Source organism: Marmota monax, unplaced genomic scaffold (genome assembly GCF_021218885.2).
Source record: "Marmota monax isolate L192 unplaced genomic scaffold, Marmota_monax_Labrador192_F-V1.1 WCK01_AAM20220418_F8-fsc00105, whole genome shotgun sequence".
Lineage (NCBI taxonomy): Eukaryota > Metazoa > Chordata > Mammalia > Rodentia > Sciuridae > Marmota > Marmota monax.
Genome location: NW_026692947.1, coordinates 497,034 through 523,082, shown reverse-complemented (window position 1 = coordinate 523,082; position 26,049 = coordinate 497,034). Strand labels below are relative to the sequence as shown.

General features: G+C 50.9%; 1 protein-coding gene across 4 annotated transcripts in view; it reads right to left on the bottom strand.

Moving 5' to 3' along the window:
- Positions 1-26,049, bottom strand: part of Tmcc2 (transmembrane and coiled-coil domain family 2) — a 43,099-nt gene that overhangs the window by 6,457 nt on the left and 10,593 nt on the right. For 2 of the 4 annotated variants that reach the window (XM_046452275.2, XM_046452276.2), the window contains one exon: positions 21,648-22,187. In XM_046452275.2, the coding sequence (XP_046308231.1) occupies positions 21,648-22,187 (540 nt within the window). Of the gene's footprint in view, positions 1-8,143; positions 8,361-21,647; positions 22,188-23,762; positions 23,837-26,049 lie in introns of those variants that run through there. The other 2 variants (XM_058581908.1, XM_046452277.2) reach the window with 2 other exon arrangements.

Sequence of the window (26,049 nt, the reverse complement as noted above, 5' to 3'; positions counted from 1 at the left end):
ACTAAACCTAGGGCCTCGCGCATGCTAGGCGAGCACTCTACCGATGAGCCACAACCCCCCACCCCCATGTGAAGCTTTTTTTTTTTGCGGTGCTGGGGATTGAACCAAGGCCTTGTGCATGCAAGGCAAGCACTCTACCGACTGAGCTACATCCCTAGCCCTCCGATGTGAAGCTCTTTAAAAAAAAATTAGTTATAGATGGACACAATGCCTTTATTTTGTTTTTTTGTGGTGCTGAGGATTGAACCCAGTGCTTCACACGTGCTAGGCAAGCATTCTACCACTGAGCCACAACCCCAGTCCTATGTGAAGTTTTTTAAAAAATGGTGCTAATATTGCTTAAAATTATTATTAGTAAATGTCTTTGGTGCAATATTAGGATGCATGGAATACCCAAGAACAAATATTAATGCAGTGGTGATGCTGTTGTGGTGAAATACAGTAGAGATAATGTCCTGCAGCACTTAGCAAAGTGTAGAACACACAGAAGGCACTCATGAAAGGCTGAGTCTGGATCTAGGCAGTATAATCCTTTTGTATCCTGGTATGTGTGTGTGGGGGTGCCTGTGGCCTAAATTTATTTAAAAGATTATACCAATAAACTTATTCAAGTATTGAGCAAAATTAAGTTCTGTTTATTGTTCGGTGTTGAGGATTGAATCCAGGGCCTCCTGTGCACTAGACAAGAGCTCTACCACTGAACTACAGCCCCGCCTCCAAAATACAGTTCTTTATTAAACATGTGGCCTTGACTACTAAAGAACTTGGCCTTGTCCTAATTACAGATGCCCAAACCTCTTCCTCCCTTCCTGGGGAAAAGACTCTCCAGTAAACAGGTTTCATTTTTGTTTTTTTGTACCAGGGATTGAACCCAGGGGTGCTTAACCATGAGCCACATCCCCAGCCCTTTTTTTATGTTTTATTTAGAGACAGGGTCTCACTAAGTTGCTAGGCCCTTGCTAAGTTGCTGAGGCTGGCTTTGAACTCGTGATCCTCCTGCCTGAGGCTCCCCAGCCACTGGAATGACAGGCATGTACCACTGCGCCTGGCCTCCAGGAAACAGGTTTTTAATCTGGCTGCATTACTGCCATTTGCTCTGTAACTGGAAAGGGAACAGACTTGATCCAACTCCTGATGAGAAATGGATGCAAAAATGCTATGGAAAAGGAAGGTGCCCGAGGACTCCATCCAAGTGGAAAAGAACAAATCCCTCCCTGGCGGCTTGGCTCTCTCCTCCTTCCGTTTGGCATCTGTCTGGCTTAAAAATGAAAAGCAGAGTTAAAGCTGGCTGTGGAATCCTCATGAATGAGAAGACGCTGCTGGGGCCTGGTGGTGGGGTGGCCTGGGGCTAGGGTTCTGTTCCCCTCGCCCATACCTCATCTCTACCCACTGGCCCAGACTGGAGCCTGGGGTCCTGCCCTGCCACAGGACATCAGCTTTTTCTTGTCCCTTCTTCCTGGAGACCCCCTTGGTGACACAGGATCTACAATGATGCTGGTTCGGGCATCAGAGGATATCCCCACTGTGCTCTCTGGGGGAGGATTCTTAGCATCTTTTCCTTTTGTCCCTTCAATCCCCAAGCTCTTCTCTTCCCTTTGGATGACTGTTCTACATGCCTTGACCAAAGAATAAAGATAACAACAATTCCTACCACTGCTCTCCAAGGGCTCATGAGCCCCAAGTGCTTTACACAGATGAATTATGTGTAAAGCCGGGAGGCAGCAGTATAGTCATTCCCATTCTACGGTAGAGGAACTGAGGCTCACAGATGCTGAGGACCTTGCCCAGGACTTCACTAGTGGGCAAAGGTCTAGGATTCCAATCTGTCCTGCTCCAAGCCTGACCCCACCTTGGAGACCTGGGTAGCTCTGCAGCTCTAGGCATCTTTGCCTCAGCTGTCCCACACAGGGAGACTGGCCCCCTACCAGAGATCCTCAGCCAAGACCTGGCCTCACCCTGGAACATTTAAACTGTGGGCTTTTACTCCCCAAGTGAGCAAAGAAAGGCGTTTCCCCCCAACCCATCCTGCCTGAGATCTCCGTGACCAGGTGCAAATGCTTGGAAATGTCCAGAGTGGCTGCAGCATGTGACATCACCTCTGAGACTTCACTGTGACCTCTCCAGCTTCCCTCATTGGTGCCAACGCCTCATCCTGCTGGGCTCCATGAGAACTTCACTCACCCACCCCAGCGCCAGGCCCCCTCTGGAGCTTAGGTAAGACTGTGAGCACTTGGGAGAGATGAAGGGTGTGTGTGTGTGTGTGTGTGTGTATGTGTGTGTGTGTGGTGGGGACCCCAGGGACACCTTGTGGGAAATACTGAGATCCTCTTGTGGTTTTTGCTCTCAACACTGAAACACCCCAGCTACCACTTAGATCTGAATGGCCTTCCATGGAGAACGCCCTGGCCAATTGGCAATGGAGAAACAGCCTTTCCGTCTTCAGTCAGTCCTTCAATCTGTCTGACCACAAGGGCTCCTGACTCAGAGACTGCTCATCCCTGCTTCTGGCCTGGATTCCAGCCTCAGGAAAGTACCTCAGGGCTCCTTCTGTCACTAGCCTCCTCCTTAGACCCCCACAGTCCCCATACTTCCCGTCAGGGGGGCAGGAAGGGACCCACGAATGAAGGCAGAGCTCACCTGGAGCCTCAGTCTGGACTGAGAGGCTGCTCAGATGGAGACACCTGGCCTCCGCTGGTGCAGACCCCGCGTGTACCTCAGCTCTGCTCTCCCTCCTCACATAAAAGGTTCTTCCAGGGTTTGCAGGAAAAGGAACGTCCTGCACACTAACAGGAAATACCAGACATCCCCCCACCTCTCCGCTCCAGGGTCTCTGGTGGTGATTCCACTCTGAGGAGACCCCTGGGCTTCCAAGGCCCCTGACAGGCTGCGCTGTCTGGTGTTACGCAGAAAAGCAGAACCAAACCTGGCGGTGGGACCCTGTGAAGAAGAGGACAGCAGACACTCCCAGGATGGCTGGGCCAGAGGGGCACTGGGTCCTGGTCCCCTTGTGGCCTCCTTTTTTATACTGTCAGTCCATCTGGGAGTCCTGCAGCAAGATACCAGCTCCTCTCTGCTCCTCTACAGAGATTTTGGGTGCCTGGGGCCTGCTGGGCTGTCTCCAGTCACAGAGCATCTGCACTTGGCTCTGCTGCCCAAGGAGGAAGGTGACATGTGTGAGGAATGTGGGCGTTATGCTCTGCCTTCTCCACGCACATGTGCCACGCAACAGGGGCACAGAGTGACCATGGCAAAGAGCACAGAGGAACTGGCAGACAGAGAGGCAGAGGTTCAGAGAAAGATTCTGCTTTAACAAAGGGAAGAAAATTGGATGACAAGATGAGAAGCCTGTTGAGAAGTTGGAACAGGGGAATATGAAGAGGGAAGAGGCTTCCAAAAAAGAACAGCAACGGGACAGTGAATGGGCAGAGCAGGGCAATGGGAAAGTCCCAAATCTGCATTTGACATTGACTTAGACCCCTGCCTCTGTCTGTGTGCCCTTCTGAGACTCCTTTTCCTATCTGAAAGCAGGGACAGTAAACCTGATTTCCTCACAGGAATAACAGGAGAATGAAAGGAGACATGGAGTACAGGGTGGACGCAGGTGCCCCAAAGTAAACACAAAGCCAGTCACTGCGCACCCATTAAAATGGCAATGATGAATTTTTTAAAGTCAATGTGTTGGTGAGCATGTGCAGAAATTGGAATCCTCCTGCATTGCTGGTAGGAATGTAAAATGGTGACAGCACTGTGACAAGCAGTGTGGTGGCTCCTCAAAAACTTAAAACAGAATAATCATGTGACCCAGCAATTCCATTGCCAGGTATAGAGCCCAAAGAACTGGGAATGGGTATTCAAGCAAATATGTGTATACAAGTTTCACAGCATCCCTCTTTCCAAGAGCCAAAGGGTGGATGCAACTCAGATGGTCATTTTTAACCAAAGAATGGGTCCACACAGGGGTTGGGGTTGTGGCCCAGTGGTAGAGCGCTTGCCTAGCATGCGTGAGGCACGGGGTTCGATCCCCAGCACCATATAAAAATAAAATAAAGGTGTCGTGTTCATCTACACCTAAAATATGTGTGTGTGTGTTTGTGTGTGTATGAATGAATGGGTCCACACAATGTGATGTCCTTCGTGATGGGATATTATTTGGCCATAAAATGGAATAAAGTTCTGATAATGCTAGAAAATGGTCAAATCTTGAAAACAGTGTGCTAAGTGAGAGAAGTCAGACATAAAAGGCTGCATATCGAATGATCCCAGTATAGGAAATCTCCAGAGCAGTGAAATCCCCAGAGATAGCAGGTGAGCGGGTTGCTAGGGACTGGGGAGTGGGAGGAATGCATTGAATACCTAATGGGGACAGGGTTTCTTTCCTTGGGGATGTTGACTGTGTTCTGGGACTAGAAGGAAATGACCGTTGCACCACGTGGTGTGGAAGGCCACGTCCTCCAATGGTCTGGGCTGAGCCCCAACCCAGTGCCCCATTTCACAGCAGGTCTGCAGGAGGGTGTCTGGGTCTTCCTTTCACTATCTCATGTTTAAGAGAGCAGAAGATCTTCCCAGAGCACCCCTATCCTGGGCTAGGTGACTAGAAAGAGGAGTGACACAGATTCCTCAACCCCAGTCATCTGCGGGTGGAAGTTCCCAGGGCCCCCAGCCTGGAGTAGGAGACGGGGGCTACCCAGGAGTGCTGTTCCTCTCTCCAAGTGGCTGCAGAGCCTCACTTAGCTCAGGCCAACCCATTTTCTGAACATGCACAATTGCCATCACCACATCTGGAGTCCTGTCCGCTCATCCCATTTCCTACTTGAGATTGTCATTCTGCAAGTACTGACCCCTGCTAACTCCTTGTGAACAGGCTGGGGAGGATTTAAGAAGAGAACTGGCAGGAAGATTATGCTTTTCCTAAGATTCCTGCCTAAGCCAGGCACTTGGGGAGGACAGGTCCTGCCTCTGCTGGAAGGAGTGGGGAGGCCCCAGCAGGGCTGGAGCCATAGACCTCGTTGGATATAAAGACAGAGATCCAAGAAGTGCCGACGAGGGTCCTTCTGTTGAGTATCTAAGGGCCAACTTTCTCTATCCCCTTCCTGGCTCTGATGAGGCCTACCCACAAATCCTGGGATATCCCCTGCCCTCAGCAGCACCACAAACTCACTCCCTGCCCGCTTCCAGCAACACTAAGCAAAGCTGGATTAGGTGCAACACCAGATTATAAGAGCTGCTGGATCAAGGCTGCCAAGTCCTGACCCCCGTGACCCTCTGGGGGCTCCCACCTTCTCCTGGAGACCTGAGCTCAGTGTCTTCGTGTTAACCCCAACAGGGGACACCTTCTGTCTTCATTGTACACTGGCCCAGCAGCCTAGATCCCTGAAATCCAGGAGGCACAGAGAGTACAGGCTTAGTGAAGCTTTGGAAGGACAGAGGAGGGTCCTAGCTGCGTACATTGTGAGATGGGAATAGTGATTTTCTTTTCTTAGCAACAAAAATGCATGAGACATTCTCCAGGATGCAAGGTGTGGCCGGGGAGGGGGAAGGGCATTTCTGGAGTTTGCCAGAGGGCTGTGCTTACTCTGTGGCCTCCCGTACCCCCACCTTGGGGCAGGCAACCCCTTCCTGGATTCACAAAGAGTTCCTATGAGGGTCCCAGAGCAGGCTGGACACAGAAGAAGGGCCTTCATATCCTAAGTGGAAAGACAATGCTGAGGTCACTCTTAGAAGGAGAAGGAGGAGGAGGAGGGAGAGAAAACGAAACGGTCTTTTGGGACTCCCATGCTTCCCTTCAGGAAGCCAGGGCAACTCTGCCATCCGAGGAACAATGGAGTCAGGTGAGGGGTCAGCCCTGACCTGTCCCTGTGTCTGGCCAAGCAGATGGGCCCATGCAGGATGCTGCTCCCGAGGGTGTTGTCTAACCTCCCAGGGGGTCAGAGCCCAGTAGGCTCATGTGGCCCGGGGACTGTTAGGCCTGGTGACTCAGCAGAGTTGCTCAGACCTGTTGACGCTGACTTTAGCAGCCCTCCAGGATGAAAACCCTCAGATCCCCTCTTTTCTACTAGACCCTAGAGAGAGAGGTACGCAACCTAGACTGGGGTGGAGGGGAAAGCCTGTGCCAGCTAAGATCCTTCAGCTCAAAGACGTAGCTTGAGCCCATGGCCAGGCTGGGGGCAGGGAGCTGGCATTCTGCTAGAGCGGGCTGGAGTTAGGAGTCCAGCTCCTATCCTTCATCTCGGCAGGCATCGCCCTGTTTGGCTGGTGGCTCTCTTCCTGGTGGGGACATGTAGGCCACACGAAGCTGTTCAGTCTCCTCTGGAGGCTTTACTACTACAGAGCCAAGCAAGCCAGAGTGGGCGAGGGGTGGGAAAGAGCCTGCTGAGTGCTTGGCCTGATGCCTGCAGGCCTAAGAAGATGCCCCTCAGAGGGAAATACTTAGACAATTAACGGGGTGCATGCAGGGTGGTATGTCCCCCTCTGGAAGCACAGCAAAAACACTCCTGTGCCCAGGCACCATGCAGGGAAGGTAAGGGGCAAGGCATGGCCTCAGTGGCCTCACAAGCATGTCACATTTCTACTAGAGGATTCCAGGGTGCAAGCTACAGGCAGACTATGCTCACTGGTGCGTCCAGAAGAACGCCCATCTCAAGGCAGCTGTTATCAACCCTCCTCCTCCTGCAGTAAGTTGTCCTTAACCCTAAGGCCACTGTCTTCCTGGCAGAGGTATTCCCTCATCTAACCCTTGGTTTCCGGCCCATTGGGGACACCCCTAGGTTGTGGTCAGAACTACATCCTCCCTCCAAGTCCCTGCCCTGAGAACAAAGCCATATTGTCCACATAAATGTCCTATACTCTCCTCCTGTGTCCTCATACCTGCAGGCCCCTGGAGAATCCCCCAGAGCTGCCCTCTCACTTTGGGGTCTCCTCCATTCTCCATCCTCCAAATTTTCCAAAAGCCACACACTCTGTTCCTGGACTCTCCCATGGTCCACCAGGAGTCTCCCCTGGTCCACCAGGGTGTGGGACCTCCTGGGGCCTCTCCTTCCTGTCACTGTTTCTCCACAGACAAGTGACCACAACTGGAAAGACCCCTTCCACTTAATTTTATGCCAGGGTGCTGCTCCCACAGAGTAAGCACAGCCCTCTGGCAAACTCCAGAAATGCCCTTCCCCCTCCCCGGACCCCCCACCAGATGAACTTTTCTCCTTCCGCCCACAGGATTCTGCTAGCCACCCCGTCTCACAGGCCTCACCTGTGTGGGCACAGTTTCCCAAAGCCGTGCTGGCGATGAGGTACCAGGTGCTCTAAGGCCCCAGCTCTCAGAGGACTGTGCCAGGATGCCAGGGTCACAATCCCTAGGCTGCACTGGGCTGGCTGTGGGAAGCCGGGGTCTGCGAGCAGGTGTGCTGGAGCTCCCAGGCTCTGCAGCCGCCATCTCCAGTCTGAGGCCCAGCCGGGGATTAGAGGCGGATTGCTCTGGATTTCCCCCTCCCCTGGGGCTCACAGCTGCTCCTTCCCATCTGGCAGGATCACAGGGCTGGGCTAGGAGGACCGAGCTCTGAGGAGCCTCTCCCTGGTCCAGCTGTTGCCACTGTGAGTTCCAAATATATGAAGATGCCCAGGTGTGGCACCTTGATCAGGGGAGGGGGTGGGGAAGCATTGGGAACATAAGACTTGTACACTCAGACAGGCACCCTGCCCCGCCCATCTCACATGTCCAAAATGCTTCCCAAGGTCAGAAGACCCTCTCAGAGCACAGCCTCTCCCACTCCCTGCTTCAGCTCAGAACAGAAGTGGGTGGTCTCCTGGCCAGGCTTCCAGAATGGAGAGAGCTCTCCAAAGTTAGAAAGACCTGCCTGGCAGATCTAAACAGAACCAGCTCCACCCTGTGTCCTCTCCTTCTCCTCCTGCTGCTCTGTCCCTATCCCACTGTGCTCCTGGGACAACCTCCCTACCCTAATAATCACCTGAAGGAGACAGCAGCCAGCCTCACCAGGGGAATTCCTCTGCCCTGAGATTCTGTCCCAGAAACGCACTGCGCTGGAACACCACGTGGCTACTTCTCTACAAGCTTCTGCCTCCCACTCCCTGCTCTCTGACCCCCAGCAACGCCCAGGCCAAAACACCCAAGATTAAACACAGGCAAACTCACAGCAGTCTCTTTCTCCTTGGACTTCATCTGTACAATTCCAGTAGGAAATCCTGTTGCCAGCAGAGGGGGCCAGAGGTCCACACTTGAGGAGAGCAGGCAGTGAGGGTAGAGATGGGGTGGCTAGCAGAATCCTGGGGAGTCTCTAGTGGCAGCTTCCCCAGGCAGAATCTCCATTCAAAGACGTAGATTCTGCACCCACTTGAGCCTGGAGAGGCACTCAGGCCTTAAATACAGAGGACCGACATGAATCATGCTGATAGGGCAGGCAGTTCAAGAAGGTGTGAAGAGATAAGAAGGGCCCAGTGCTATCACTGAGGACCAGTGTCAACGCCTGCAGCCAAAATCACTGAGACCAGGAGTCCCCACACCCCAGGCTCAAGGAAACTGTACAAACATGTGCATTGGCCCATGACTTGGGGTTTGTGAGGACAGAAGTCTGGCAAAGCACATTACACAGTTCTCAATTTCTGGGGCCACTCTGATCTATAAGGTCAGGGGACACTTCCAGCCAGAGTGCTTGGTGTCAGAAAAGCATCTGGTATAAATCTTTATCTTGCCACCTGCTAGCTAGGCATCCCAGCAGGCACTGTCCATGCTTTATAACCACAATGGCCAACCACAGAGTGGCCTGGATGAGGCTCAAGAGAATGAGACCAGGGCATCCAGAAATGGTGAATGAGCTGAGCCTTGAGACCCTCCCTGCAGCTTAGCCTTAGTACCAAGGGTACATATAATCATTGCCACCCAGGGCCACAGTGAGAAGCCCAACACATGGTAGGTCTCATTGAAATAGATGACTGATCCTGAGGCCCTTCGCCACAGGTGAATGTGCACATGTGTGCACACACACACACACACACACAGCACAGTATTCCACGTAGTACCTGAAGATTTTGACTGGGACATAAAAAGCCAGAAAAGTAGCTGCTAGATGGAGCAAAGGTAGACACGGGAGAGCTGCCACAGGCATTAAAATAATGGGCTCTTAAAAGACATCAGTTGCTACCAGGTGCCGTGGTGCATGCCTGCAATCCCAGTAGCTCATGAGGCTGAGGCAGGAGGATCATGAGTTCAAGACTAGTCTCAGCAATTTATCAAGACCCTAAGCAATTCATTGAGACCTGTCTTTAAATAAAACCCAAAAAAATGGTTGGGGATGTGGCTCAGTGGTTAAGCGTCCATGGGTTCAATCCCAGGTACTCATTCATCCACACCCTACCCCACCCCGACCCTAAATAAACAAACAAACAAACAACAACAAAACCACCAGGTGCAAAGTAACTTTCCTTTTGCAAAGAAAAAATGCTACTGGGTAAATGTCACTGGGTGCACTTCCTAGTAAGTCTTGGCTGTCCCCCTCAGCCACTTCCTCCCTGGCCTGGCTCAGATGAAGGCTGCATCTCAGGAGAGGCAGGGTAGTCACCTCAGTCCACAGGACCAGGCAGCTGGGCTGTGGATGGGGGCTTCTGGCCTCACTCTCTCTACCCTTCCAAGTGGAGACGGAGTCTGGGGGTGACAGATGGGCTCCTGTCTTGCTGGAAGAAGAGGCTGGAGGGAAGCCTCGGTTCTGAGCACAAACCATTCCCTGCACAGACAGCAGGCTCAGTTCTTTCTTTTGCTGGTTACCCTTATCTCCCCCCGCCCTGCCCCATATCATTTTTCCTCTTCCCATAATTTTAACACCATGCCCCTTCTTTAACTTTTTATTTTTTAAATTTGTTTTTATTTGTTTTTGTAGTACCGGGGATTAAACTCAGGAGCATTTTTCCACTGAGCTACACCCCCAGCCCTTTTTATGTTTTATTTTGAAACAGGGACTCACTAAGTTGCCCAGGCTGGCCTTGAACTTGCAATCCTCCTGCCTCAGTCTTCTGAGCAGCTGGGATTATAGGTTTGTGCCATGTGTCCACCTCTTTAATACTTTAAAAATATTTTTGTTTTTTTAACTTTGCCTTATTATTCTTCAGCCCCTTCCCCTACCCTTGCCTTTAAAAAATTCTTTCTACCTACAACTCTTTCTCTTTAAAGCAAATAAAATAAAAATAGGCCTGGGGGTTTAGCTCAGCAATAGAAGACCTGCCTCGCATGTGTGAAACCCTGGGTTCAATCTTCAACACCACAAAAAATAAACAAAAATTGAAAAAGCACAATCCACACATTCTGTAGGGTGGGAAACCTGAGAAGTCATAGGTTTTAGGAGCAAAGACTAATGCTAAAAAGCGGCTAAATTTAGTGCCTTAAAATACAAAGTGAGGCTTCAGAAAATCTCAGGCCCCACCTGTGCTGTGAAAGTCTCCAGAGAGGACTCCTCCTTGGACAGCTTCCCCGCTGCTCACCAGTCCCTCTGGGAAATGGGGACTGCCATTATTCAGATGCCCTCCCCAACACTCAATTTCAAGCCTGGCCACAAGGTGCACCTTAGAAACTCAGGTTACCAAAGGGCCCTGCTTTCCCTCTGGGGAGATGACAGAGAAAGGTCAATATTCTTTGGCATGAACTAGGCAAGGTGGGCATGTTTCCTAGTTGCACATGGAGAGGTCCAGAGACATGAGTTGGAAAAGAAGAACCCCGCAAGCAGGAAGCTGTGGCATAGCATCAGCCCTACGAACCACGCGCGACCTTCCAGCTGCTCCAAGGAGGAGGCTAGTATCTCGTCCCCTGCAGGTTCTTTGCTGGTCCAATGCTGTGGAGATGACTGTTTAGGGAGGCCTCTCTGGGCATGGACACAAGCCCAGATGTTGGGCAGTGGAGAGAACCACTGACCTAGGTCACTTTTAGGCAAGGAAAAATGTGTGCCAGGCAGGTAGAAAGAGGATGATTTCACGCCTTTATAGCTACTGCTTCACCAGAGGGGTGTACTGAGAACAGGCTCAGGATAAAGTGACTCAGAGAGAAAGTCGCATCTCCTTTCTGGGCAATTTTTAGGATGCACAGTGTGCTCTCTCCTCCACCCTATTTGCCAAGAGCGATTGAGAAGGATTCCTTTCTAAAGGAGAGGATTTGAAACACAGACTCCTGTGGGCTCCTGCTGACTCAAGGGCTCTGAGCTGACCACAGGCTGATGTGATTAAATGAGAAATGTGCATGAAAGCACTTTGCTGTGACATGCTGTTCAACGGACTGCGGACGCCAGAAAGCCCTTCAAAGGGACATAACCAGCACATCCTAGGGGGCATGCCCTCCATGGCCACTGGGCCCCCCTCAAAGTCAGCAGACAGGCACAGGCCCAGATAATATTTGGGTCTGAAGCTGCCTTCCCAGGCAGTGAAGAAACCTTATACCGTGAAGTTAATGTTACGGGGCACTTGTCTTTCCAGGGCAGGGTTTGCCTTTCCAGCTGCCCTAAGGAGGTCCCCTGGGCACAGTATCACCATGGATCTGGCTGAGCTTTGCTGAGGGTGTTGAATTATTCACTAGCTATGGATACCAGCCCAGCTCCAGGGTCTCGGGGGTGGGGTATCTGGAAAGGAAAGGAAAGAGGATGGAAAGATGTTCTAGAACCAGACTTGGGGGAAGGTCAAAGTGGTCAAAAGAAGCAGGAGGACCACTGAGCTGGCCTCTAGAGGATTTGGGAAACAGGAACTGGGGGCACCAAGAGCAGTCTGCCAAGCTGCCTGCCTGAGGCACCCCAGACTCCTGTCCCTGGAGTGAAAAGCAGGTGGGAGGGGCATTACACTGCAGTTGGGGGGGGGGGCCTTGATTCCCTAGGAGCCTCGGGGGAATGCAATGCTGGTGTGCTTCATCTCTGCTTCTATTTCGGAGCCCTTTGCCCTGTGGGTGTAAATACAGAAAGTCCAAACAGCCTACAAAAAGAGAGAAGAGGTAGAAGCAGGGATCAGGTTAAGGGTACTGTATTTCCATTGCCTCACGGAGCCCCGAGGGACCAGGGTCACGTTTCTCATCTCAGGGATGTGGCAGATCCAGGGAAGAATGTGCTAGCCAACTCCCAGTACCTATGCTCACATCCCCAGCGCAGGCTCCACACCGTCTGGAGCCGATGACAGAGCTCCTCTTGCTGCTGATTGTTACTGGCTCTGGTGTGGGGGCTGACACCTGAACCTTGAGCATACCTTCCTGTAGGCAGCAGGCATCGCAAAGCGTGTCTGAGGCAGCTGAGGCTGAGGGAGGAGGGTGAAAGCCTGGCTGGTGTCTCCCATCTGCGTGGGGGCCAGCATCCCCTCAGCCCCCAGGGGCTGACAGAATTCCTCTCCTGCAGGTTGTGGCCTGGGTTTAGTGACAAAGGGATTAAAAGGCATGACTTTGGGCCAGATACAGTGACACACGTGGCTCAGGAGGCTGAGTCAGGAGGTTCACGAGTTCAAAGTCAGCCTTAGCAACTTAGTAAGACCCTGAGCAACTCAGTAAGGAGCCAGTCTCAAAATAAAATATAGAAAATGGCTGGGGATGTGGCTCAGTGATTAAGCACCCCTGGGTTCAATTTCTAGTACCAAAAAAGAAGAAAAAGAAGGTATGACCTTGGATCTTGGATAATACATACATCCATATACACATATTTTGTTGTTGTTGTTGTTTGTTTGTTTGTTTGTTTGGCAGTACTGAGGGTTAAATCCAGGGCCTCACACATGCTAAGCAAGCACTCTACCACTGAGCTACATCCCCAGTCCCTTGGTAGTAACTTGGAAGCTTCTAACTCATCCCCAGGATCTTGGGAAATTCTGTGCTCCAGAGCCAGAGCTAACCTAGAGTGCATGGACTACTTCCATTGAGAAGGAACGTCAGTAGGTGTCAGTGGGAAACAGATGAACACAGGTTGATTTTGGAGACCAGTGCGTTGCTGAAGCAAGTGAGCCAGATTCTGTTCCAAAAGATAAGAGCATGCTGCTGCCTGGGATCTCTAGAGTCAGAGATTGGGGGCAGAGTCCTTTTTTGGGGGCCCCTCTCTAATTGGATAGGACCCCAACAAAGCAAGGGGCTTCACCTGAACAAGAGAAATTAAAATCAGATAAAGGAAAACAGTAGCTGTTTAGGCACCATAGCATGTCTTCTGCCTGGGGACTCAAGGCCCCCAGGAAACCATTGCTGAGACAGGGAGCAATGGCGCATGGCAAGTCACAGAGCCATTTGCCTAGCCCACCAGAGCCCTGGCTGGTGGCATGGTCTCAGAAGGCTCCTCTGGGGAGTTGGGCAGCTGCCTCTGGCTCTCCTTTTGCCCAAGAGACATTTCCATGCAGAGAGGAAGAGAAGAGGGTAAAGAAGACAAGATGGGGTAGAGGAGAGGGACAGAGATGGCAGCTGAGCTTCCCAGATGTCCATGGGTGTATGTGAGTGGCGGGTGAGTCAGGAGGTGGCTACAACCCTGAAGCAAGGCCCCTGTGGCCTCCCAGGTAACCAAGTCTGAGTTCTGTCTATGAGCTCAGACACAGCAGCGGCCCTGGGGGCCCAGTGGTCTGCTGTCCCCAATTACCAAGGGAACACATTTGGAAACCTCCCTCAGCAGGACCAGCCACACCCGCCTATGAGCCAGCAGACTCCCAGACATAAATAAACTAGGGTGCATGCCAATCTCTCAGGCTTCTTGGCTAGAGCCAAGAAGGGTGGCCCCTCGCTCTCCATCCTGTAAACAGGGGTGCTTATTTATGCTGGGGCAGAGAAGAAATCCAGTTGTTTAAATCTGGTAGGGAGTGTACGGGAAGGACAGGATGTCCAATCTACTCTGGGTTAGGTGATGAGCTGTACTCTGCCCCTTTCCCCATCTGGAACCTAAAGATAACACCTCTGCCAGCCACAGGCAATCATCCAGTCAGGACAGCATCTCTCCACTCTTACCACATCCCTGCTCAGCAGCAGACACTCTCACCTGTGCCCTGCACCCTGTCTGCCCACAAAGCCAGGGCAGCAGGTCGGCCTGTTGGGAAAAGTCCTCCTGCCGCTGAGCTAAGGCTGTTCAGACACCCACCAGGCCCTGCCCCATACTGCTCCTCCTCAGCCACACTGGACAGGAGGCCCAGTCAGGACCTGGCCATGACCCCAGCACTCTGTGCCATTCCCCTCTTGACACCCTCCCCTGGGTACATCCCGCACAAGCCCAGGGTGGGCAAGGCTGAGCGGGGACCGTGGGGACAGCTGGGGAGAGGTTCTAGACACAGAAGAGAAGGGAGAAGGGGACTATAAGCCCTCTGATTCCTCATTTTCCAGGAGCTGCTGTTCAGAACAAAAAGAAGACAAGAAAAAAAATGGGGCGCCATGTCAGGGACTCATCTGTTTTCTGAAAAGCCAAGTGGCCCAGCTCCAGCCAACGGTCCCTCCTCCAGCCTCCTGGGCCTGTTTCCCAGAGGTTGGGGCAGCACATAGGGTAACAGAATGTCACCTGCACTCTCTACTCACTTGTAATGTCCCAGTGCACCAACAAATAATGACCCCCCCCCACTTTACATATTTAAGACAGAGAGTGTAGTAACCTTTTTCAGTGTCACACACATAGTGGAAAGCAGAATGGTGAGGCTGAAAGGACAATTTTTGTTTGTTTTTATAAGGAAACAATTGACAGCCCAACTTCAAAGGCAGCTAATGGGTCTGGAAGGAACAAATGATGGCCAAATGATCAGGACCAAGGCTGAACTGCTTTTCTGGATGTGGGCCCCTTTCTGCCCTGTCACACCCTGCTCCCCTGGAGGCTCAAGGTCCCCTGCTTTTTCAGGGTGGGGGCTGGGAGGAGCCTCTCGGGGCACTCTGCTCTGGCTGCCTCCAGGCTGGTTGGGTAACTCGACCCCTGACAGGGCGCCTTTGGTCCCAAAGCCAGCTGGTGAGCGCTGAACAATGGCAAGGGGTGTGGGGAGTGGGGGAGGCTTATGAATTAAAAATAGATGCTAGTAATCGCCAGGGAGTCTGCAGAGAGCATGTGGGCTGTGTTTACTAGAAAGAAAAATGCTTCCTATTCATGCCCGAGAGACCGAGAGACCGCAGCTTCTCACACCAACCAATGGCCCCTGGGTCTGGGGGAGTCAGCAGACAAGGCTTCAGGGTTCACCCGATAGCTGGAAGGTCCCTTTCCCATGGGACATGAAAGCACCTCTCTCTCCTCAGGACCCCCAGGGCCATGCCCATGAAGAAGAAATAGCAACCAAGAGACAAAGTCATCCTCCTTGCTCCCTGGGGGTGTTGCATGAAATGGTCCCTGTCTATTTTAATGACTTCAGATCTCAGTTGGGTCTTGTGAACAGACTGGAAACACGGGATCTAGTCTCCTCTCTGCCAAGACCTAGCTGGCTTCCCTGAACATGCAGGCTCTCCTTTCCTCTAGGCCTCAGTCTATTCATCTGTAAAATGGGAGATAATACCACCTGCTCCGCCAACCTCACAGTATGTCATTAAGATTAGCCAGGCAAGATAGGGAACAAAGCTGAAAGTTCCAAAGAAGGATATAGAATAGTCACAGGAAAAAACATCCGACCCCCAGCCAGATCACCCAAGAGCCTCTGGGTGACAGCAAGAGCAGAGGCCTCCCTCCTCTCCAGGCATCTCAGAGACAGTGTAAAAGACCTAACAGGAGCCACATGGTAAACCCCTTCAGCTGATGTGCCTGCCTCAGTTCAGAACCCCCCATTCCCTGTCGGCAAACATCAAAGTCACTTGCCAGGTTCCCAAGGTGCCCGCTGCTTGCCCACCCCCACACCCTCTGTCTTCTCAAGCAGCCAGGGACCTTCCTGGGAGCCCTAGATGACCGGAGGCTACAAAGCTCAAGTTTTCCCTCCTCTTCAATAGCTGCAGTACTGGAGACCCAGGCTTGACAGGATCTTTCTAATTTGGTTTTTAAAGGTGTGTTCACTGACTCACCCTGGAGTGGGCCGGGCTGCTGTGCACACAGCTCTTGCTCATTAAGGGCTGAGCAGCCTGGTTCACCTCCAGCTCTTGATTTCACCAGGCCACACTCCCATCAGGCCGACGCACCCAGAGCTCAGTCTTAGATGGCACCTCTCCCAGTGGAAGCGAGGCTTGCAAATGGTGCAGTCCCGTCGTTTTAAATACTATCTATATGCTGACAACTACCAAATTTATGCCTCAGCTTGGATCTCTCCCCGGGACTCCAGACTCGTTCAACTGACTGCTTATTTGGCATTTCCCCATGGACGGTTCATAGCCATTCCAAACTTAACATATCCAAAACCTAGCTCTGATTCTGCCCCCCACAAACCCCTCACCCAGAGCATCTGTTCCATTTTCCGTCTTCCTCTGTGACTGGGTTCATGGCAATTTCGTCTTTCCATCTGCTTGGCCTAAAACCTGCAAACCAGCCTTTCTGTCATGCCCTGTGTCCAATCCATCGGAGACCTTTGGGCTTGATCCCTGAAGCAAATCCAGAGTCCTGCCACTCCTCCCACTGTCCCTCCCCGCCCCTAACAACCACTTCCACTGTCACCTTGTCCCTGGAGTATACCAGTGGCTTTCTAACTAGACGCCCTGCTCAGCCCTGTCACACTGTCACAGTCTATTCTCCACACAGCCTAATATGATTTTTTTAAAAATATTTTTTAAATTGTCGATGGATCTTTATTTTATTTATTCATTTATTTATACGTGGTGCTGAGAATTGAACCCAGTGCCTCACTCAGGCTAGGCAAGCGCTCTGCCACAACCCCAGCCCCTGAGTGATCTTTTTCAAGGTGTCATTCATGAATACCAAGCCTCCTAATGACTTCCCATCTCACTCAAAAAAAAAAAAAAAAAAAAAATCCCAAGTCTTTTTCCTGGTCTACTGGGCCTCGTGCAATCCACAGTCCTCCCTGTTCCCTCCCAGCCCTCAACCTTGACGGGCCTCTCTGAGGCTCTTCCACGTGCTCCACTTTGCTCACTGCACTCCAGTCAGAACATGTAAGCACGCTCCCAACTCAAGGCCTTTGCACTGACTGATCTGTCTCCCCGAATTGCCTTTCCCCAGAGATACACATGATATGCTCCCTCTCATTATCAGAGAAATTTTTTCTGACCCGCCTGTCAAAATAGCATGCCCACCCCCACCATCCTCTGCCACCTTATTCTGCTTTTTTATTTTGCTTCCTAGTAATAAATATATTACAGAGTCACTAGGTTATGTAGTTGTCGCCGCTCACTAGGATGCAAGCTCCTGAGAGCCGGGGCTTTGCCTCCAGTCACTGCAGTATCCCTAACGTCTCGAACAGTGCCTGGCACAAAGCAGATGGTGCTTAGGGGATATACACTGAATACAGGGCAAGCAGGGAGGTGCCTGGTGACAATGCACACTATGGTGCTGAAGAAGGGAAAAGGACAGCTCTGACTCAGCGGCTGACCAGTGATGCTCTGCTACCGACAGATGAACCAAAATACGTGCAAAGTCCTTTTTTCCTCCCCCCCCTTTTGTGCTGGGGATTGAACCCAGGGCCTTGCACATTTCTAGTCAGGCACCTCTGAGCTGCACCCCAGCCTCCAAAGTCCTTTTTTTTTCTTGAAGAAATCTAGAACCAAGGTCATTTGTGAAATATATGATATGACTCAATAGTTGGTGTTCAGAGACTTCTAGAAAGTCCCCCACAAGAGAGATGAGGACCTCAAAGAACCAGCCCAGGTGGAACATGAGGAGGCTGCGCCACGTCACTGACTGTGGCTGCGGGCTGGCATGTGCAGGGGCAGCCTGGCATGGGGGAGAGAGCACTAGGCGTGGGGTCAGGAAACCCAGGTTCTAGCTCCAGCTCTGTCACTTCAGAGCTCTTGGGCAAGTCACCTCCCCTGTTTGGATCTATTTCCTACCTAAAAATTTGGGCTATACCTGGCTTATCTAGCTCATAGGACCATTTAATGGATTCATGAAAAGACATCTGCAAAAGCACAGACCGATTCGGAAAAGTGCAAAAAGCAAACCTGAGCTGCCGTTTGGTGCCAGGCACGCAGCGGGCACACGATGTTTACTGAGTGAATGAGCTTCCAAATGTTTTCAAAAGTGGAGAGGCCCAAGAACTAGAGGGACAGCCAGTGCGGCTATGAGGACAGTTGTAGATCACACATGAGGAGCTGAATATGCACTGGTGACAATCTGTGGCCTTATGCTAGAGAGTCCCTGAGAACCTTAATGCAAGAAAACCCACTGGGCCGGGCCTGTAATTCCAGTGGCTTGGGAGGCTGAGACAGGAGGATTGTGAGTTCAAAGCCAGACTCAGCAACTTAGTGAGGCCCTGAACAACTCAATGAGACCCTGTCTCTAAAAAAAATATAAAAGGGCTGGAGATGTGGCTCAGTGGTTGAGCACCTCTGAGTTCAATCCCGGGTACCAAAAAAAAAAATAAATAAAAGAAAAAAGACCAAAGAAAACCCACTGGGCCTCACATCCCCCAGTGCAGGACCATCCATCGTTTCTCCTCCTCTCCCTTCTTTGCACTCTGGCCATCTTTTCCACCAGGGATCCTCTGGACTCCTTCTTCCATGTCAGGCAAGCTTCCCATGGCCCATAGGCGGGCGCCTGGTCTATCAGTGGGCCCTCATTATGGCTCCACTTCCCCTGGGTCCTCTCTGACTGAGATGACTCTCTCCCAAGTTTCGTGCACTCTGCAAGCAGGACCAGCATTCCACTGTATTCGGCTGCCCTCCCCTTCACCCTTGTGGATTGGCCTGCCCTCCTGAGGTCCCTGCCATAGTTCTCTTTCCTGCTCTGCCCTCCTTTGCTTCCTCCCTCCTGGCCACTCCCCTACTCATCCTCCCCAAAGCAAAGTATTTGTTCCCCAGGCATCTTCTCTACCAAATGCTGTGACATTTGGGGGATTTCAATGTCATGGGACAGCCATGTGATGACCTAACCTCTCAGCTCTTGTCATGTCAAATTAAACATCTCTCCATTCATTCCTTGTCTGCCACTCTATAAATACACTTTGAGCCTTGTCTTCCCTACTTCCCAATCTTAAACCCCAATGGCATCTGTTTCTCTCCCTGTATCCCTCTTAATGCACCTGCTCTCCAACCCCCTCAAGCCCTCATCTCCTTTCCCCACATCATCAGTTCTTTCATCCCCATCTCCTCTGCCAGCCAAGATTTCATGTTCTAGGCCCCCCACTATTTTTTGGTACCAGGGATTGAACCCAGGGGCGCTCAAACCACTGAGCCACATCACCAGCCCTTTTAATATTTTATTTAGAGTCAGGGTCTTGCTAAGTTGCTTAGGGCCTTGCTAAGTTGCTGAGGCTGATTTTGAACTTGCAATACTCCAGCCTCAGCCTCCCAAGCTGCTGGCATTGCAGACATGCACCACTGAGCCCAGCACGTTCCAGCCCTTTGAATGCTGTTCGACCCAAACCCCTAACTTCTCTGCCACTCTGACACCTTTCAGCATGATGTCCCAGCAACACTTCAGCTCTGCTCCTACCCTCCAGCTGCTGAGAACCACTGGAGGAAAAACAAACCACAACCCCTGGAGTCTGAGAAAAAGCAGCCAGATGTGCAGATATAACCTGCAGACAGACGGCACTGAAAAAAAAAATGAGGAAGGGGCTTGGAGGAGGAAGCAGTCAGTGGCAGAAGTGGCGGGTCAGATCTGGTCACCTGTCCCTTCCATTTTAGCTCCATCTGTCCTTGGCCTTCTTCTCACTCGACACATACCCCTTCAAGGATCTCACCCACACCCAACCTCAGTGTGGATTTTGAGCCCCAGCCCAGACCTCTACCCCATTGACCATACGGCCCATAGGCTCTCTTCTTGGACAGCTCCCAAAGGTGCCTGCAACTCAACAAGTCCAAAGCTGAACTACCTTCCCCCAGAAATGGCTCCTGCTCCCGAGATTCCTCAACCAGAGAACGACTCCCTTTCTAAAGCTGTTCAGCTCCATCCCGGAGCATGGGCTACTCCTTCCCTTCCTTTGTTTTCCATTCCCACTTTCCCACCTAGCACTTTCCATTCTAACTCCTAAATGTCTTCTGAATTGGTCTCCTCCTTTTCATCCCTACTGCTGCAATCTAGACTGCAACAGCGTCCAAAATGGGTTGACTCCAGTCCTGTCCCTGCTTCCCAATCTGCTGTCTAAACTAAGCCCCATAGGGACCTCCTCTCTCCAGTTTTCCAATAGCCTTGACCACTTTACTCAACATGGTGAGATTTTGCTGTACACCCTGTGCCCTCCCAGTCCTGTTCCTGGCTAAATTGTATTCCTTCAAGATTCAGATCATTTTTTCCTCCAGAAAGTCTTGGCCAACTCCCATCCCTCTCACTTTTGGCTCTCCCCAGAAGCTCCCATAGTGTCCATCCTGCTACTCTGTTCACCCATCACTCACACATCTGCCTCTCCCCTAGACAGTGAGAAGCAGGGGGACAGCAATGCCAGCTGGTTCATTCTGATAGCACATCATTAGTATTCCATAAATATATGTTACATGAATAAATGCATGAATATATAAATTCATGAAGTGCAAGGCCAGCTCTTTGCCAAACAACGCTTCATGGATTTCTTCTCCATCTCCTTTGATTGGCAATAATTATAAAAATGAGCTGTGTGCAGTGGTGCATGCCTTACTCCCAGTGGCTTAGGAGGATGAAGCAGGAGGATCTGGAGTTCAAAGCCAGCTTCAGCAACTTAGCAAGGCCCTGAGCAACTTAATGAGGCCCTGTCTCTAAATAAAATATAAAAAGGGGCTGGGGAGTGGCTCAGTGGTTAAGTGTCCTTGGCTTCATCCCTGGTACACCTCCCCCTACCAAAAAAAAATTATATATATATATATATATGATATCATGCCAGGTCCTATTTCAAGTATTTTACATATATTAACTCATTTAACCCTCCAAAACCTATACTCTCATTATCTCCATTTTTTATTGGTGAAACTGAGGTACAAAGAAGTGATAAATACTGCTAAGAAAGTGGCAGAACCAAGCTTTGCTCTCCTCTGTGCTTTTTTTTTTTTTTTTGGTGGGGGCACTTGGATTGAACTCAGAGGCACTGGACCACTGAGCCACATCCCCAGCCCTATTTTGTTTTATTTAGAGACAGGGTCTCATTGAGTTGCTTAGCGCCTTGCTTTTGCTGGGGCTCACTTTGAACTAGTGATCCTCCTTCCTTGGTCTCCCAAACCACTGGGATTACAGGTGTGCAGCAATGCACCCAATCGCTCCTCTGTTTTGTTTCTTAAATAACTTCATTTTTCTTTTTTTAAAATGTGATTCTGAGTATCAAACCCAGTGCCTCACACATGCAAGGCAAGCCCTCTACCACTGAGCCACAACCCCAGCCCGCCTCTGAGCTTTTAACTACAGCAATCACTGCCTCTTGATAGCATGTTTAAGGAAAATAAAACAAAATTAATATCAGCCTGGGCAAAATATCATTCTGAAAACAAATCCCCAAAGAACGAAAATTAGCCACTTGGAGAATCCTCTCTTCCTTTTGGCCATACCTGTGACTCCTGCAACCAAGGCAGATAACTGCACGCATGGCAGCCTGCATGAGTACCACTAGGCATGGCCCCGTCTGGCTCCCCCAGGTCCCAAGGCCACTCAGCAGGTGGCTCTTGTCCCTAAGTCGCACTCTGAGGTGCTCCTCTTGCCCCACCTCACCTTGTCCCCAATGCCCTCGGCTTCCTCGGCCAGGAGGTACACATTGCTGCCATCGGCCAGCAGCAGGGCCGTGTCGGTGGTGGAGGAGGAGCGGGGACGGCACTGGTGCTGGTGCAGGATGGCGGCCAGGCTGCTGTCCTGGGGGGCCTTGCGCAGCAGGTGGGGGCTACCCCGCTGGGGCTCCAGGGAGCTGCTCTTGGTGCGCCGGCTGCTGCCCCCGCCGCTGCTGCCCCCTCCGCTGCTGTGCAGGCTGGCACCGCGCTTGATGGAGGGCCGCGAGCGGATCTGCTGCAGCACGCGGTTGAAGGCGGTGGGCCGCGCGGGCAGGTCGTGCAGGGACATGGCGTAGGAGACGCGGTGCATCTCTGGGGAGCGCTCCTTCTCGTCCGGGGAGTCATGGTCAGACATGCCCTGCTGCGGCGGCTGCTGCTGGGAATCCTGAGACGCCTGATGCTCCCTCTCCCGCGACCGGCGGCGGCTGTGGAACAAGTGCTTCAGTCCGTGGCCAAACATGGAGCCCTCGGAGAGCTGCTGGATTTTCTTAAGGGGAAAGAGATGAAGAAGCCTGGTGAGTGGAAAGCTCCTGAATGCCTATTCGGTGGGCGATGAAGGTGGAGGCTCTGGCCTTGGAAGACACGCGTATCTCCTACAGCGGCTGCCTAAAAAGTCACCTGCACAAAGTTGCAATCCTGAACCACTTTTTTCATTCCCAAAGAAATAGCCCCACAGGATAGGTTCAGGGTTTCTATGAATGATGCTCTAGGGCTGCATTCTGAGGTTTATGGGTACACACAAGTAGCACTTGGCTCCAGCGTTGTATTCCTCCAGGCCAATCTCCCCCCAACCCCAGTGCCTCCCTCCTTCCAAGTTAGACCCTGATTCAAGTGCAGGAGGCTCTTTCAGACCACCAAGCATCCATTTCCAAAGATGTCTCATTGTGACACTCCTTGGAAAAATCAGAGTCATATAAGCAGGTTATACTGCTGTAGCAGGCAGAGCTAACTGTCCACCCAATATCTATTTCCCTTTCTTTCTTACCAGCTAAACTTCAAGGCCTTACTGTGCCTCACTAAAAACCTCTGCTTCATCTGACTTCCTTGCAGCTGGCACAGTTTGGGCCAATGAAAAGCAGAGTGAAGTTTCCTGGAAACACTTCCGCTTTCCTGATAAAGGCACCGGCCCTTCCTACTTTGTCCTATCTGGAATGTGGGGGGTAATATCTGGGGATGCAGCAATCATATTGCAACCACAAAGTGACACAGTTAGTGATGAAGGTTAATACACAAATGGTGAAGCCCAAAAGACGGATCTGGGGACTTGGTGGCCTGTGGAGCCACCAAACCGGTCATGAATGCCTACCCTGAAATTCTTGTTATATGAAATAAACAAACCTACCTTTTCCTACATGCCTTTAGCTCCAGTTTCTGCTATATTGGCCAATTTAATTCCTGATGTAGTTGGCAATGAAATAAACTTTACTTTTAGAGCCTATCATATAGCGTAGTCAGTAATGTGAGCAATTCTTCAGTATACACATAGGAACCTGCTAGACAAATAAATGAGGGTTTTTCCTGTAGACTGGAGGAAAGCAAAGATGCCCTGGCGTCCAGTGCTGCCCTGGCTTGGCCCTCCCTTCTAGCGCTGCTGCTGAGATTCCCCAGCTGCCCCTCAGGCCGCACTGCTGGGAGACAGGCCACTGGATGGACTTCAGGGTGGGTGCAGCAGCTGTGGTATAATTCCAGACAGCTGTTCTATCCAGGATTGGCCTATCTGGCCAGGCCAGGCCAAGCCCTCTGCAAAAGCTTCAGAGCTTCGGGACGAAGAGAGAGACTCAGGAGATGAGGTGAGACCCCACACTCTTAACTCCTAAGAGGGAACCCCAGAACCAGCCATGTGGGCTTACTAAGTCAGAGTAGGTTTTCACCTTGGAGGAACTACCATCATCTCAAGGCCACGATCCTTCATAAAAAATTCCAAAAAAATTACACAAATTAGATTTCCTTTATTCTTTTCTTCTCCCCTTATCCCCACTCCCAGAAACACAGAGAGCAGAAAACTTAGACGATGCAGAAATCAAGAAAAAAGTCATTTTATGCTGAGCAAGATGATACACACCTGTAATCCCAGCTACTAGGGAGGCTGAGGCAGGAAGATCACACATTTGAGGACAGCCTTAGCAATTTAACGAGAACCTGTCTCAAAATAAAAAACAGAAAGGGCAGGGGATGTGGCTCAAGTAGATCAATCCCCAGTACTACAAAAGAAAAAAAAAATCCTCTGTTTTCTGATTTAGCTAAAGCTGATTTTACTCTTTCATTACTTTACACCTTAGTGCTGAGTTTGTGGAACTAGCACACCTACTTCTCATGCAAATAACTGGGTCCGGTTTTCATTTTTCTTCTCATTGCATCTCCCTGCAATCTTCAAAGTGGGTGAGGCCCTGACATCACCATTTCACAGGCCAGCTACGCCCTTCCCACCTCACCATGAGCTGAGGGTCTGCTGTGTCCCAGGTACCTTTTCTCCAGCATGATTTTATTTGATTTCCCCAGATGCCAATAAAAGCAACAATCTGCAGCATTTCCACTTACAGATGGAAACATTATTACTTCTCGAGGACCTCTGTTTGGGGGCAGTCCTGGAGATGGAAGGTGGCATGGTACCAGGATTCCCATAGGAGTCACCATCGCCTCACAGCCAGCCTGAATCTGCTCTGGGCAGAACCGTGGCACCCAAGGTAGAGTGGACGGTGGAGCACACACTGCCAGGAGCTCGGATGGGCCAGATCCTGTGCTGTCCAGACCGCGCGAGCTAGCGCACCACCCTGGTTCTCAGGCCCACGCTGATGCAAGGCCGCCCTCCAGGCATCCCGGATGGGGCCAGCTGGCTCTGGCCTTTGCCCACTTGCTTCTGCCAAATGGTCACATTACATATTACAAACTGTCTTTCTAGCATTTCATTGCAGATCCCTTTCTCCTGTCCTCGTTCCAAAACTGGCTTCTCCAACACCGAGGCTGCTGTGCTCTCTCCCTCAGGGAGAGCATTTCCCCTCACAAGCAAGGCCCCCAGGCACATCCTTTCCCTCACCCTGGGAATCTGGTGGAGGTCCCAGGGAGAAATGCTGGGGCCATCCCTGTCTGCCATTTGCCTTCGACCCTATAATCCTTGGCCAATTTATTTTTAAAACAAATTATCAGAGTCAGGTGTGGTGGTGCACACTTGTAATCCCAACAGCTTGGGAGGCTGATGCAGGAGGATCGCGAGTTCAAAGTCAGCCTCAGCAACTTATTGAGGTCCTAAGCAACTCAGTGAGACCCTGTCTCTAAATAACACAAAAAAAAGTCTGGGGAGGGGCTGGGGTTATGGCTGAGTGGAAGAGCACTTGCCTAGCATGTGTGAGGCACTGGGTTCAATTCTCAGCACCACATATTAAATAAAATAAAGGTTCATTCAACTACTAAAAAATATATTTATATATATATTTTTTAAAAGGCTGGGGATGTGGCTCAGTGGTTAAGCACCCCGGGTTCAATCTCAGGTACCAAAAAAATAAAATACAATAAAAAATAAATAAATTATCAGTTGGGCATGGTGGCGCACACCTGTAATCCCAGTGACTTGGGAGACTGAGGCAGGAGGATCACGAGTTCAAAGCCAGCCTCAGCAAAAGTGAGGCTCTAAGCAACTCAGTGAGGCCCTGTCTCTAAATAAAAATACAAAATATAGGGCTGGGGATGTAGCTCAGTAGTCGAGTGCCCCTGAGTTCAATCCCCAGTACCCCCAAAATAAAAATAAAATAAATTATCAAAAGTGTTTTCCAACTTGTGCTGCCCTTCTAGCCTGACACTGACCTCATCTCAGGAGCTGGAAATGTTACAGACCATGGTATTGAGACCTCCATGAAAAACAGCTCCCCTTAAGAGAGCAAAAACTCTGAGGGAGGAACCAGACAGTCAGCCCCTCCTGCCCTCCAAAAGGGCAGATGGGCTCCAGGGACCCAACTCATAGCTTATCAGCTATTATGAACGAGGTGTGTGGCTTACTTATCCACACTTGACCTTATCAGCTTCAGACACCAAGTGCATCATTAGGATGTTATCGCCAGGACTCTCCAAGGACAAACAACACAAAGGATAAAACTACTTGAGTCACCAAAACAGCAAATTCCCAGGATCCTTAACGTTTTATTTGCCATGTATGTTCTCTTCCATTTCCTGTCTGTGTTCTCTCTCTTTAGATACTAGTGATTGAACCCAAGAATGCTCCATCATTGAGCTTCATCCCCCGCCTTTTTTTTTTTTTTAATTTTGAGACAGTCTCACTAAATTGCTGAAGTTAGCCTCAAACTCCTGCCTCAGCCTCCCTAGTACCTGGAGTTATAGGCGTGCACCACTGAGCCCAG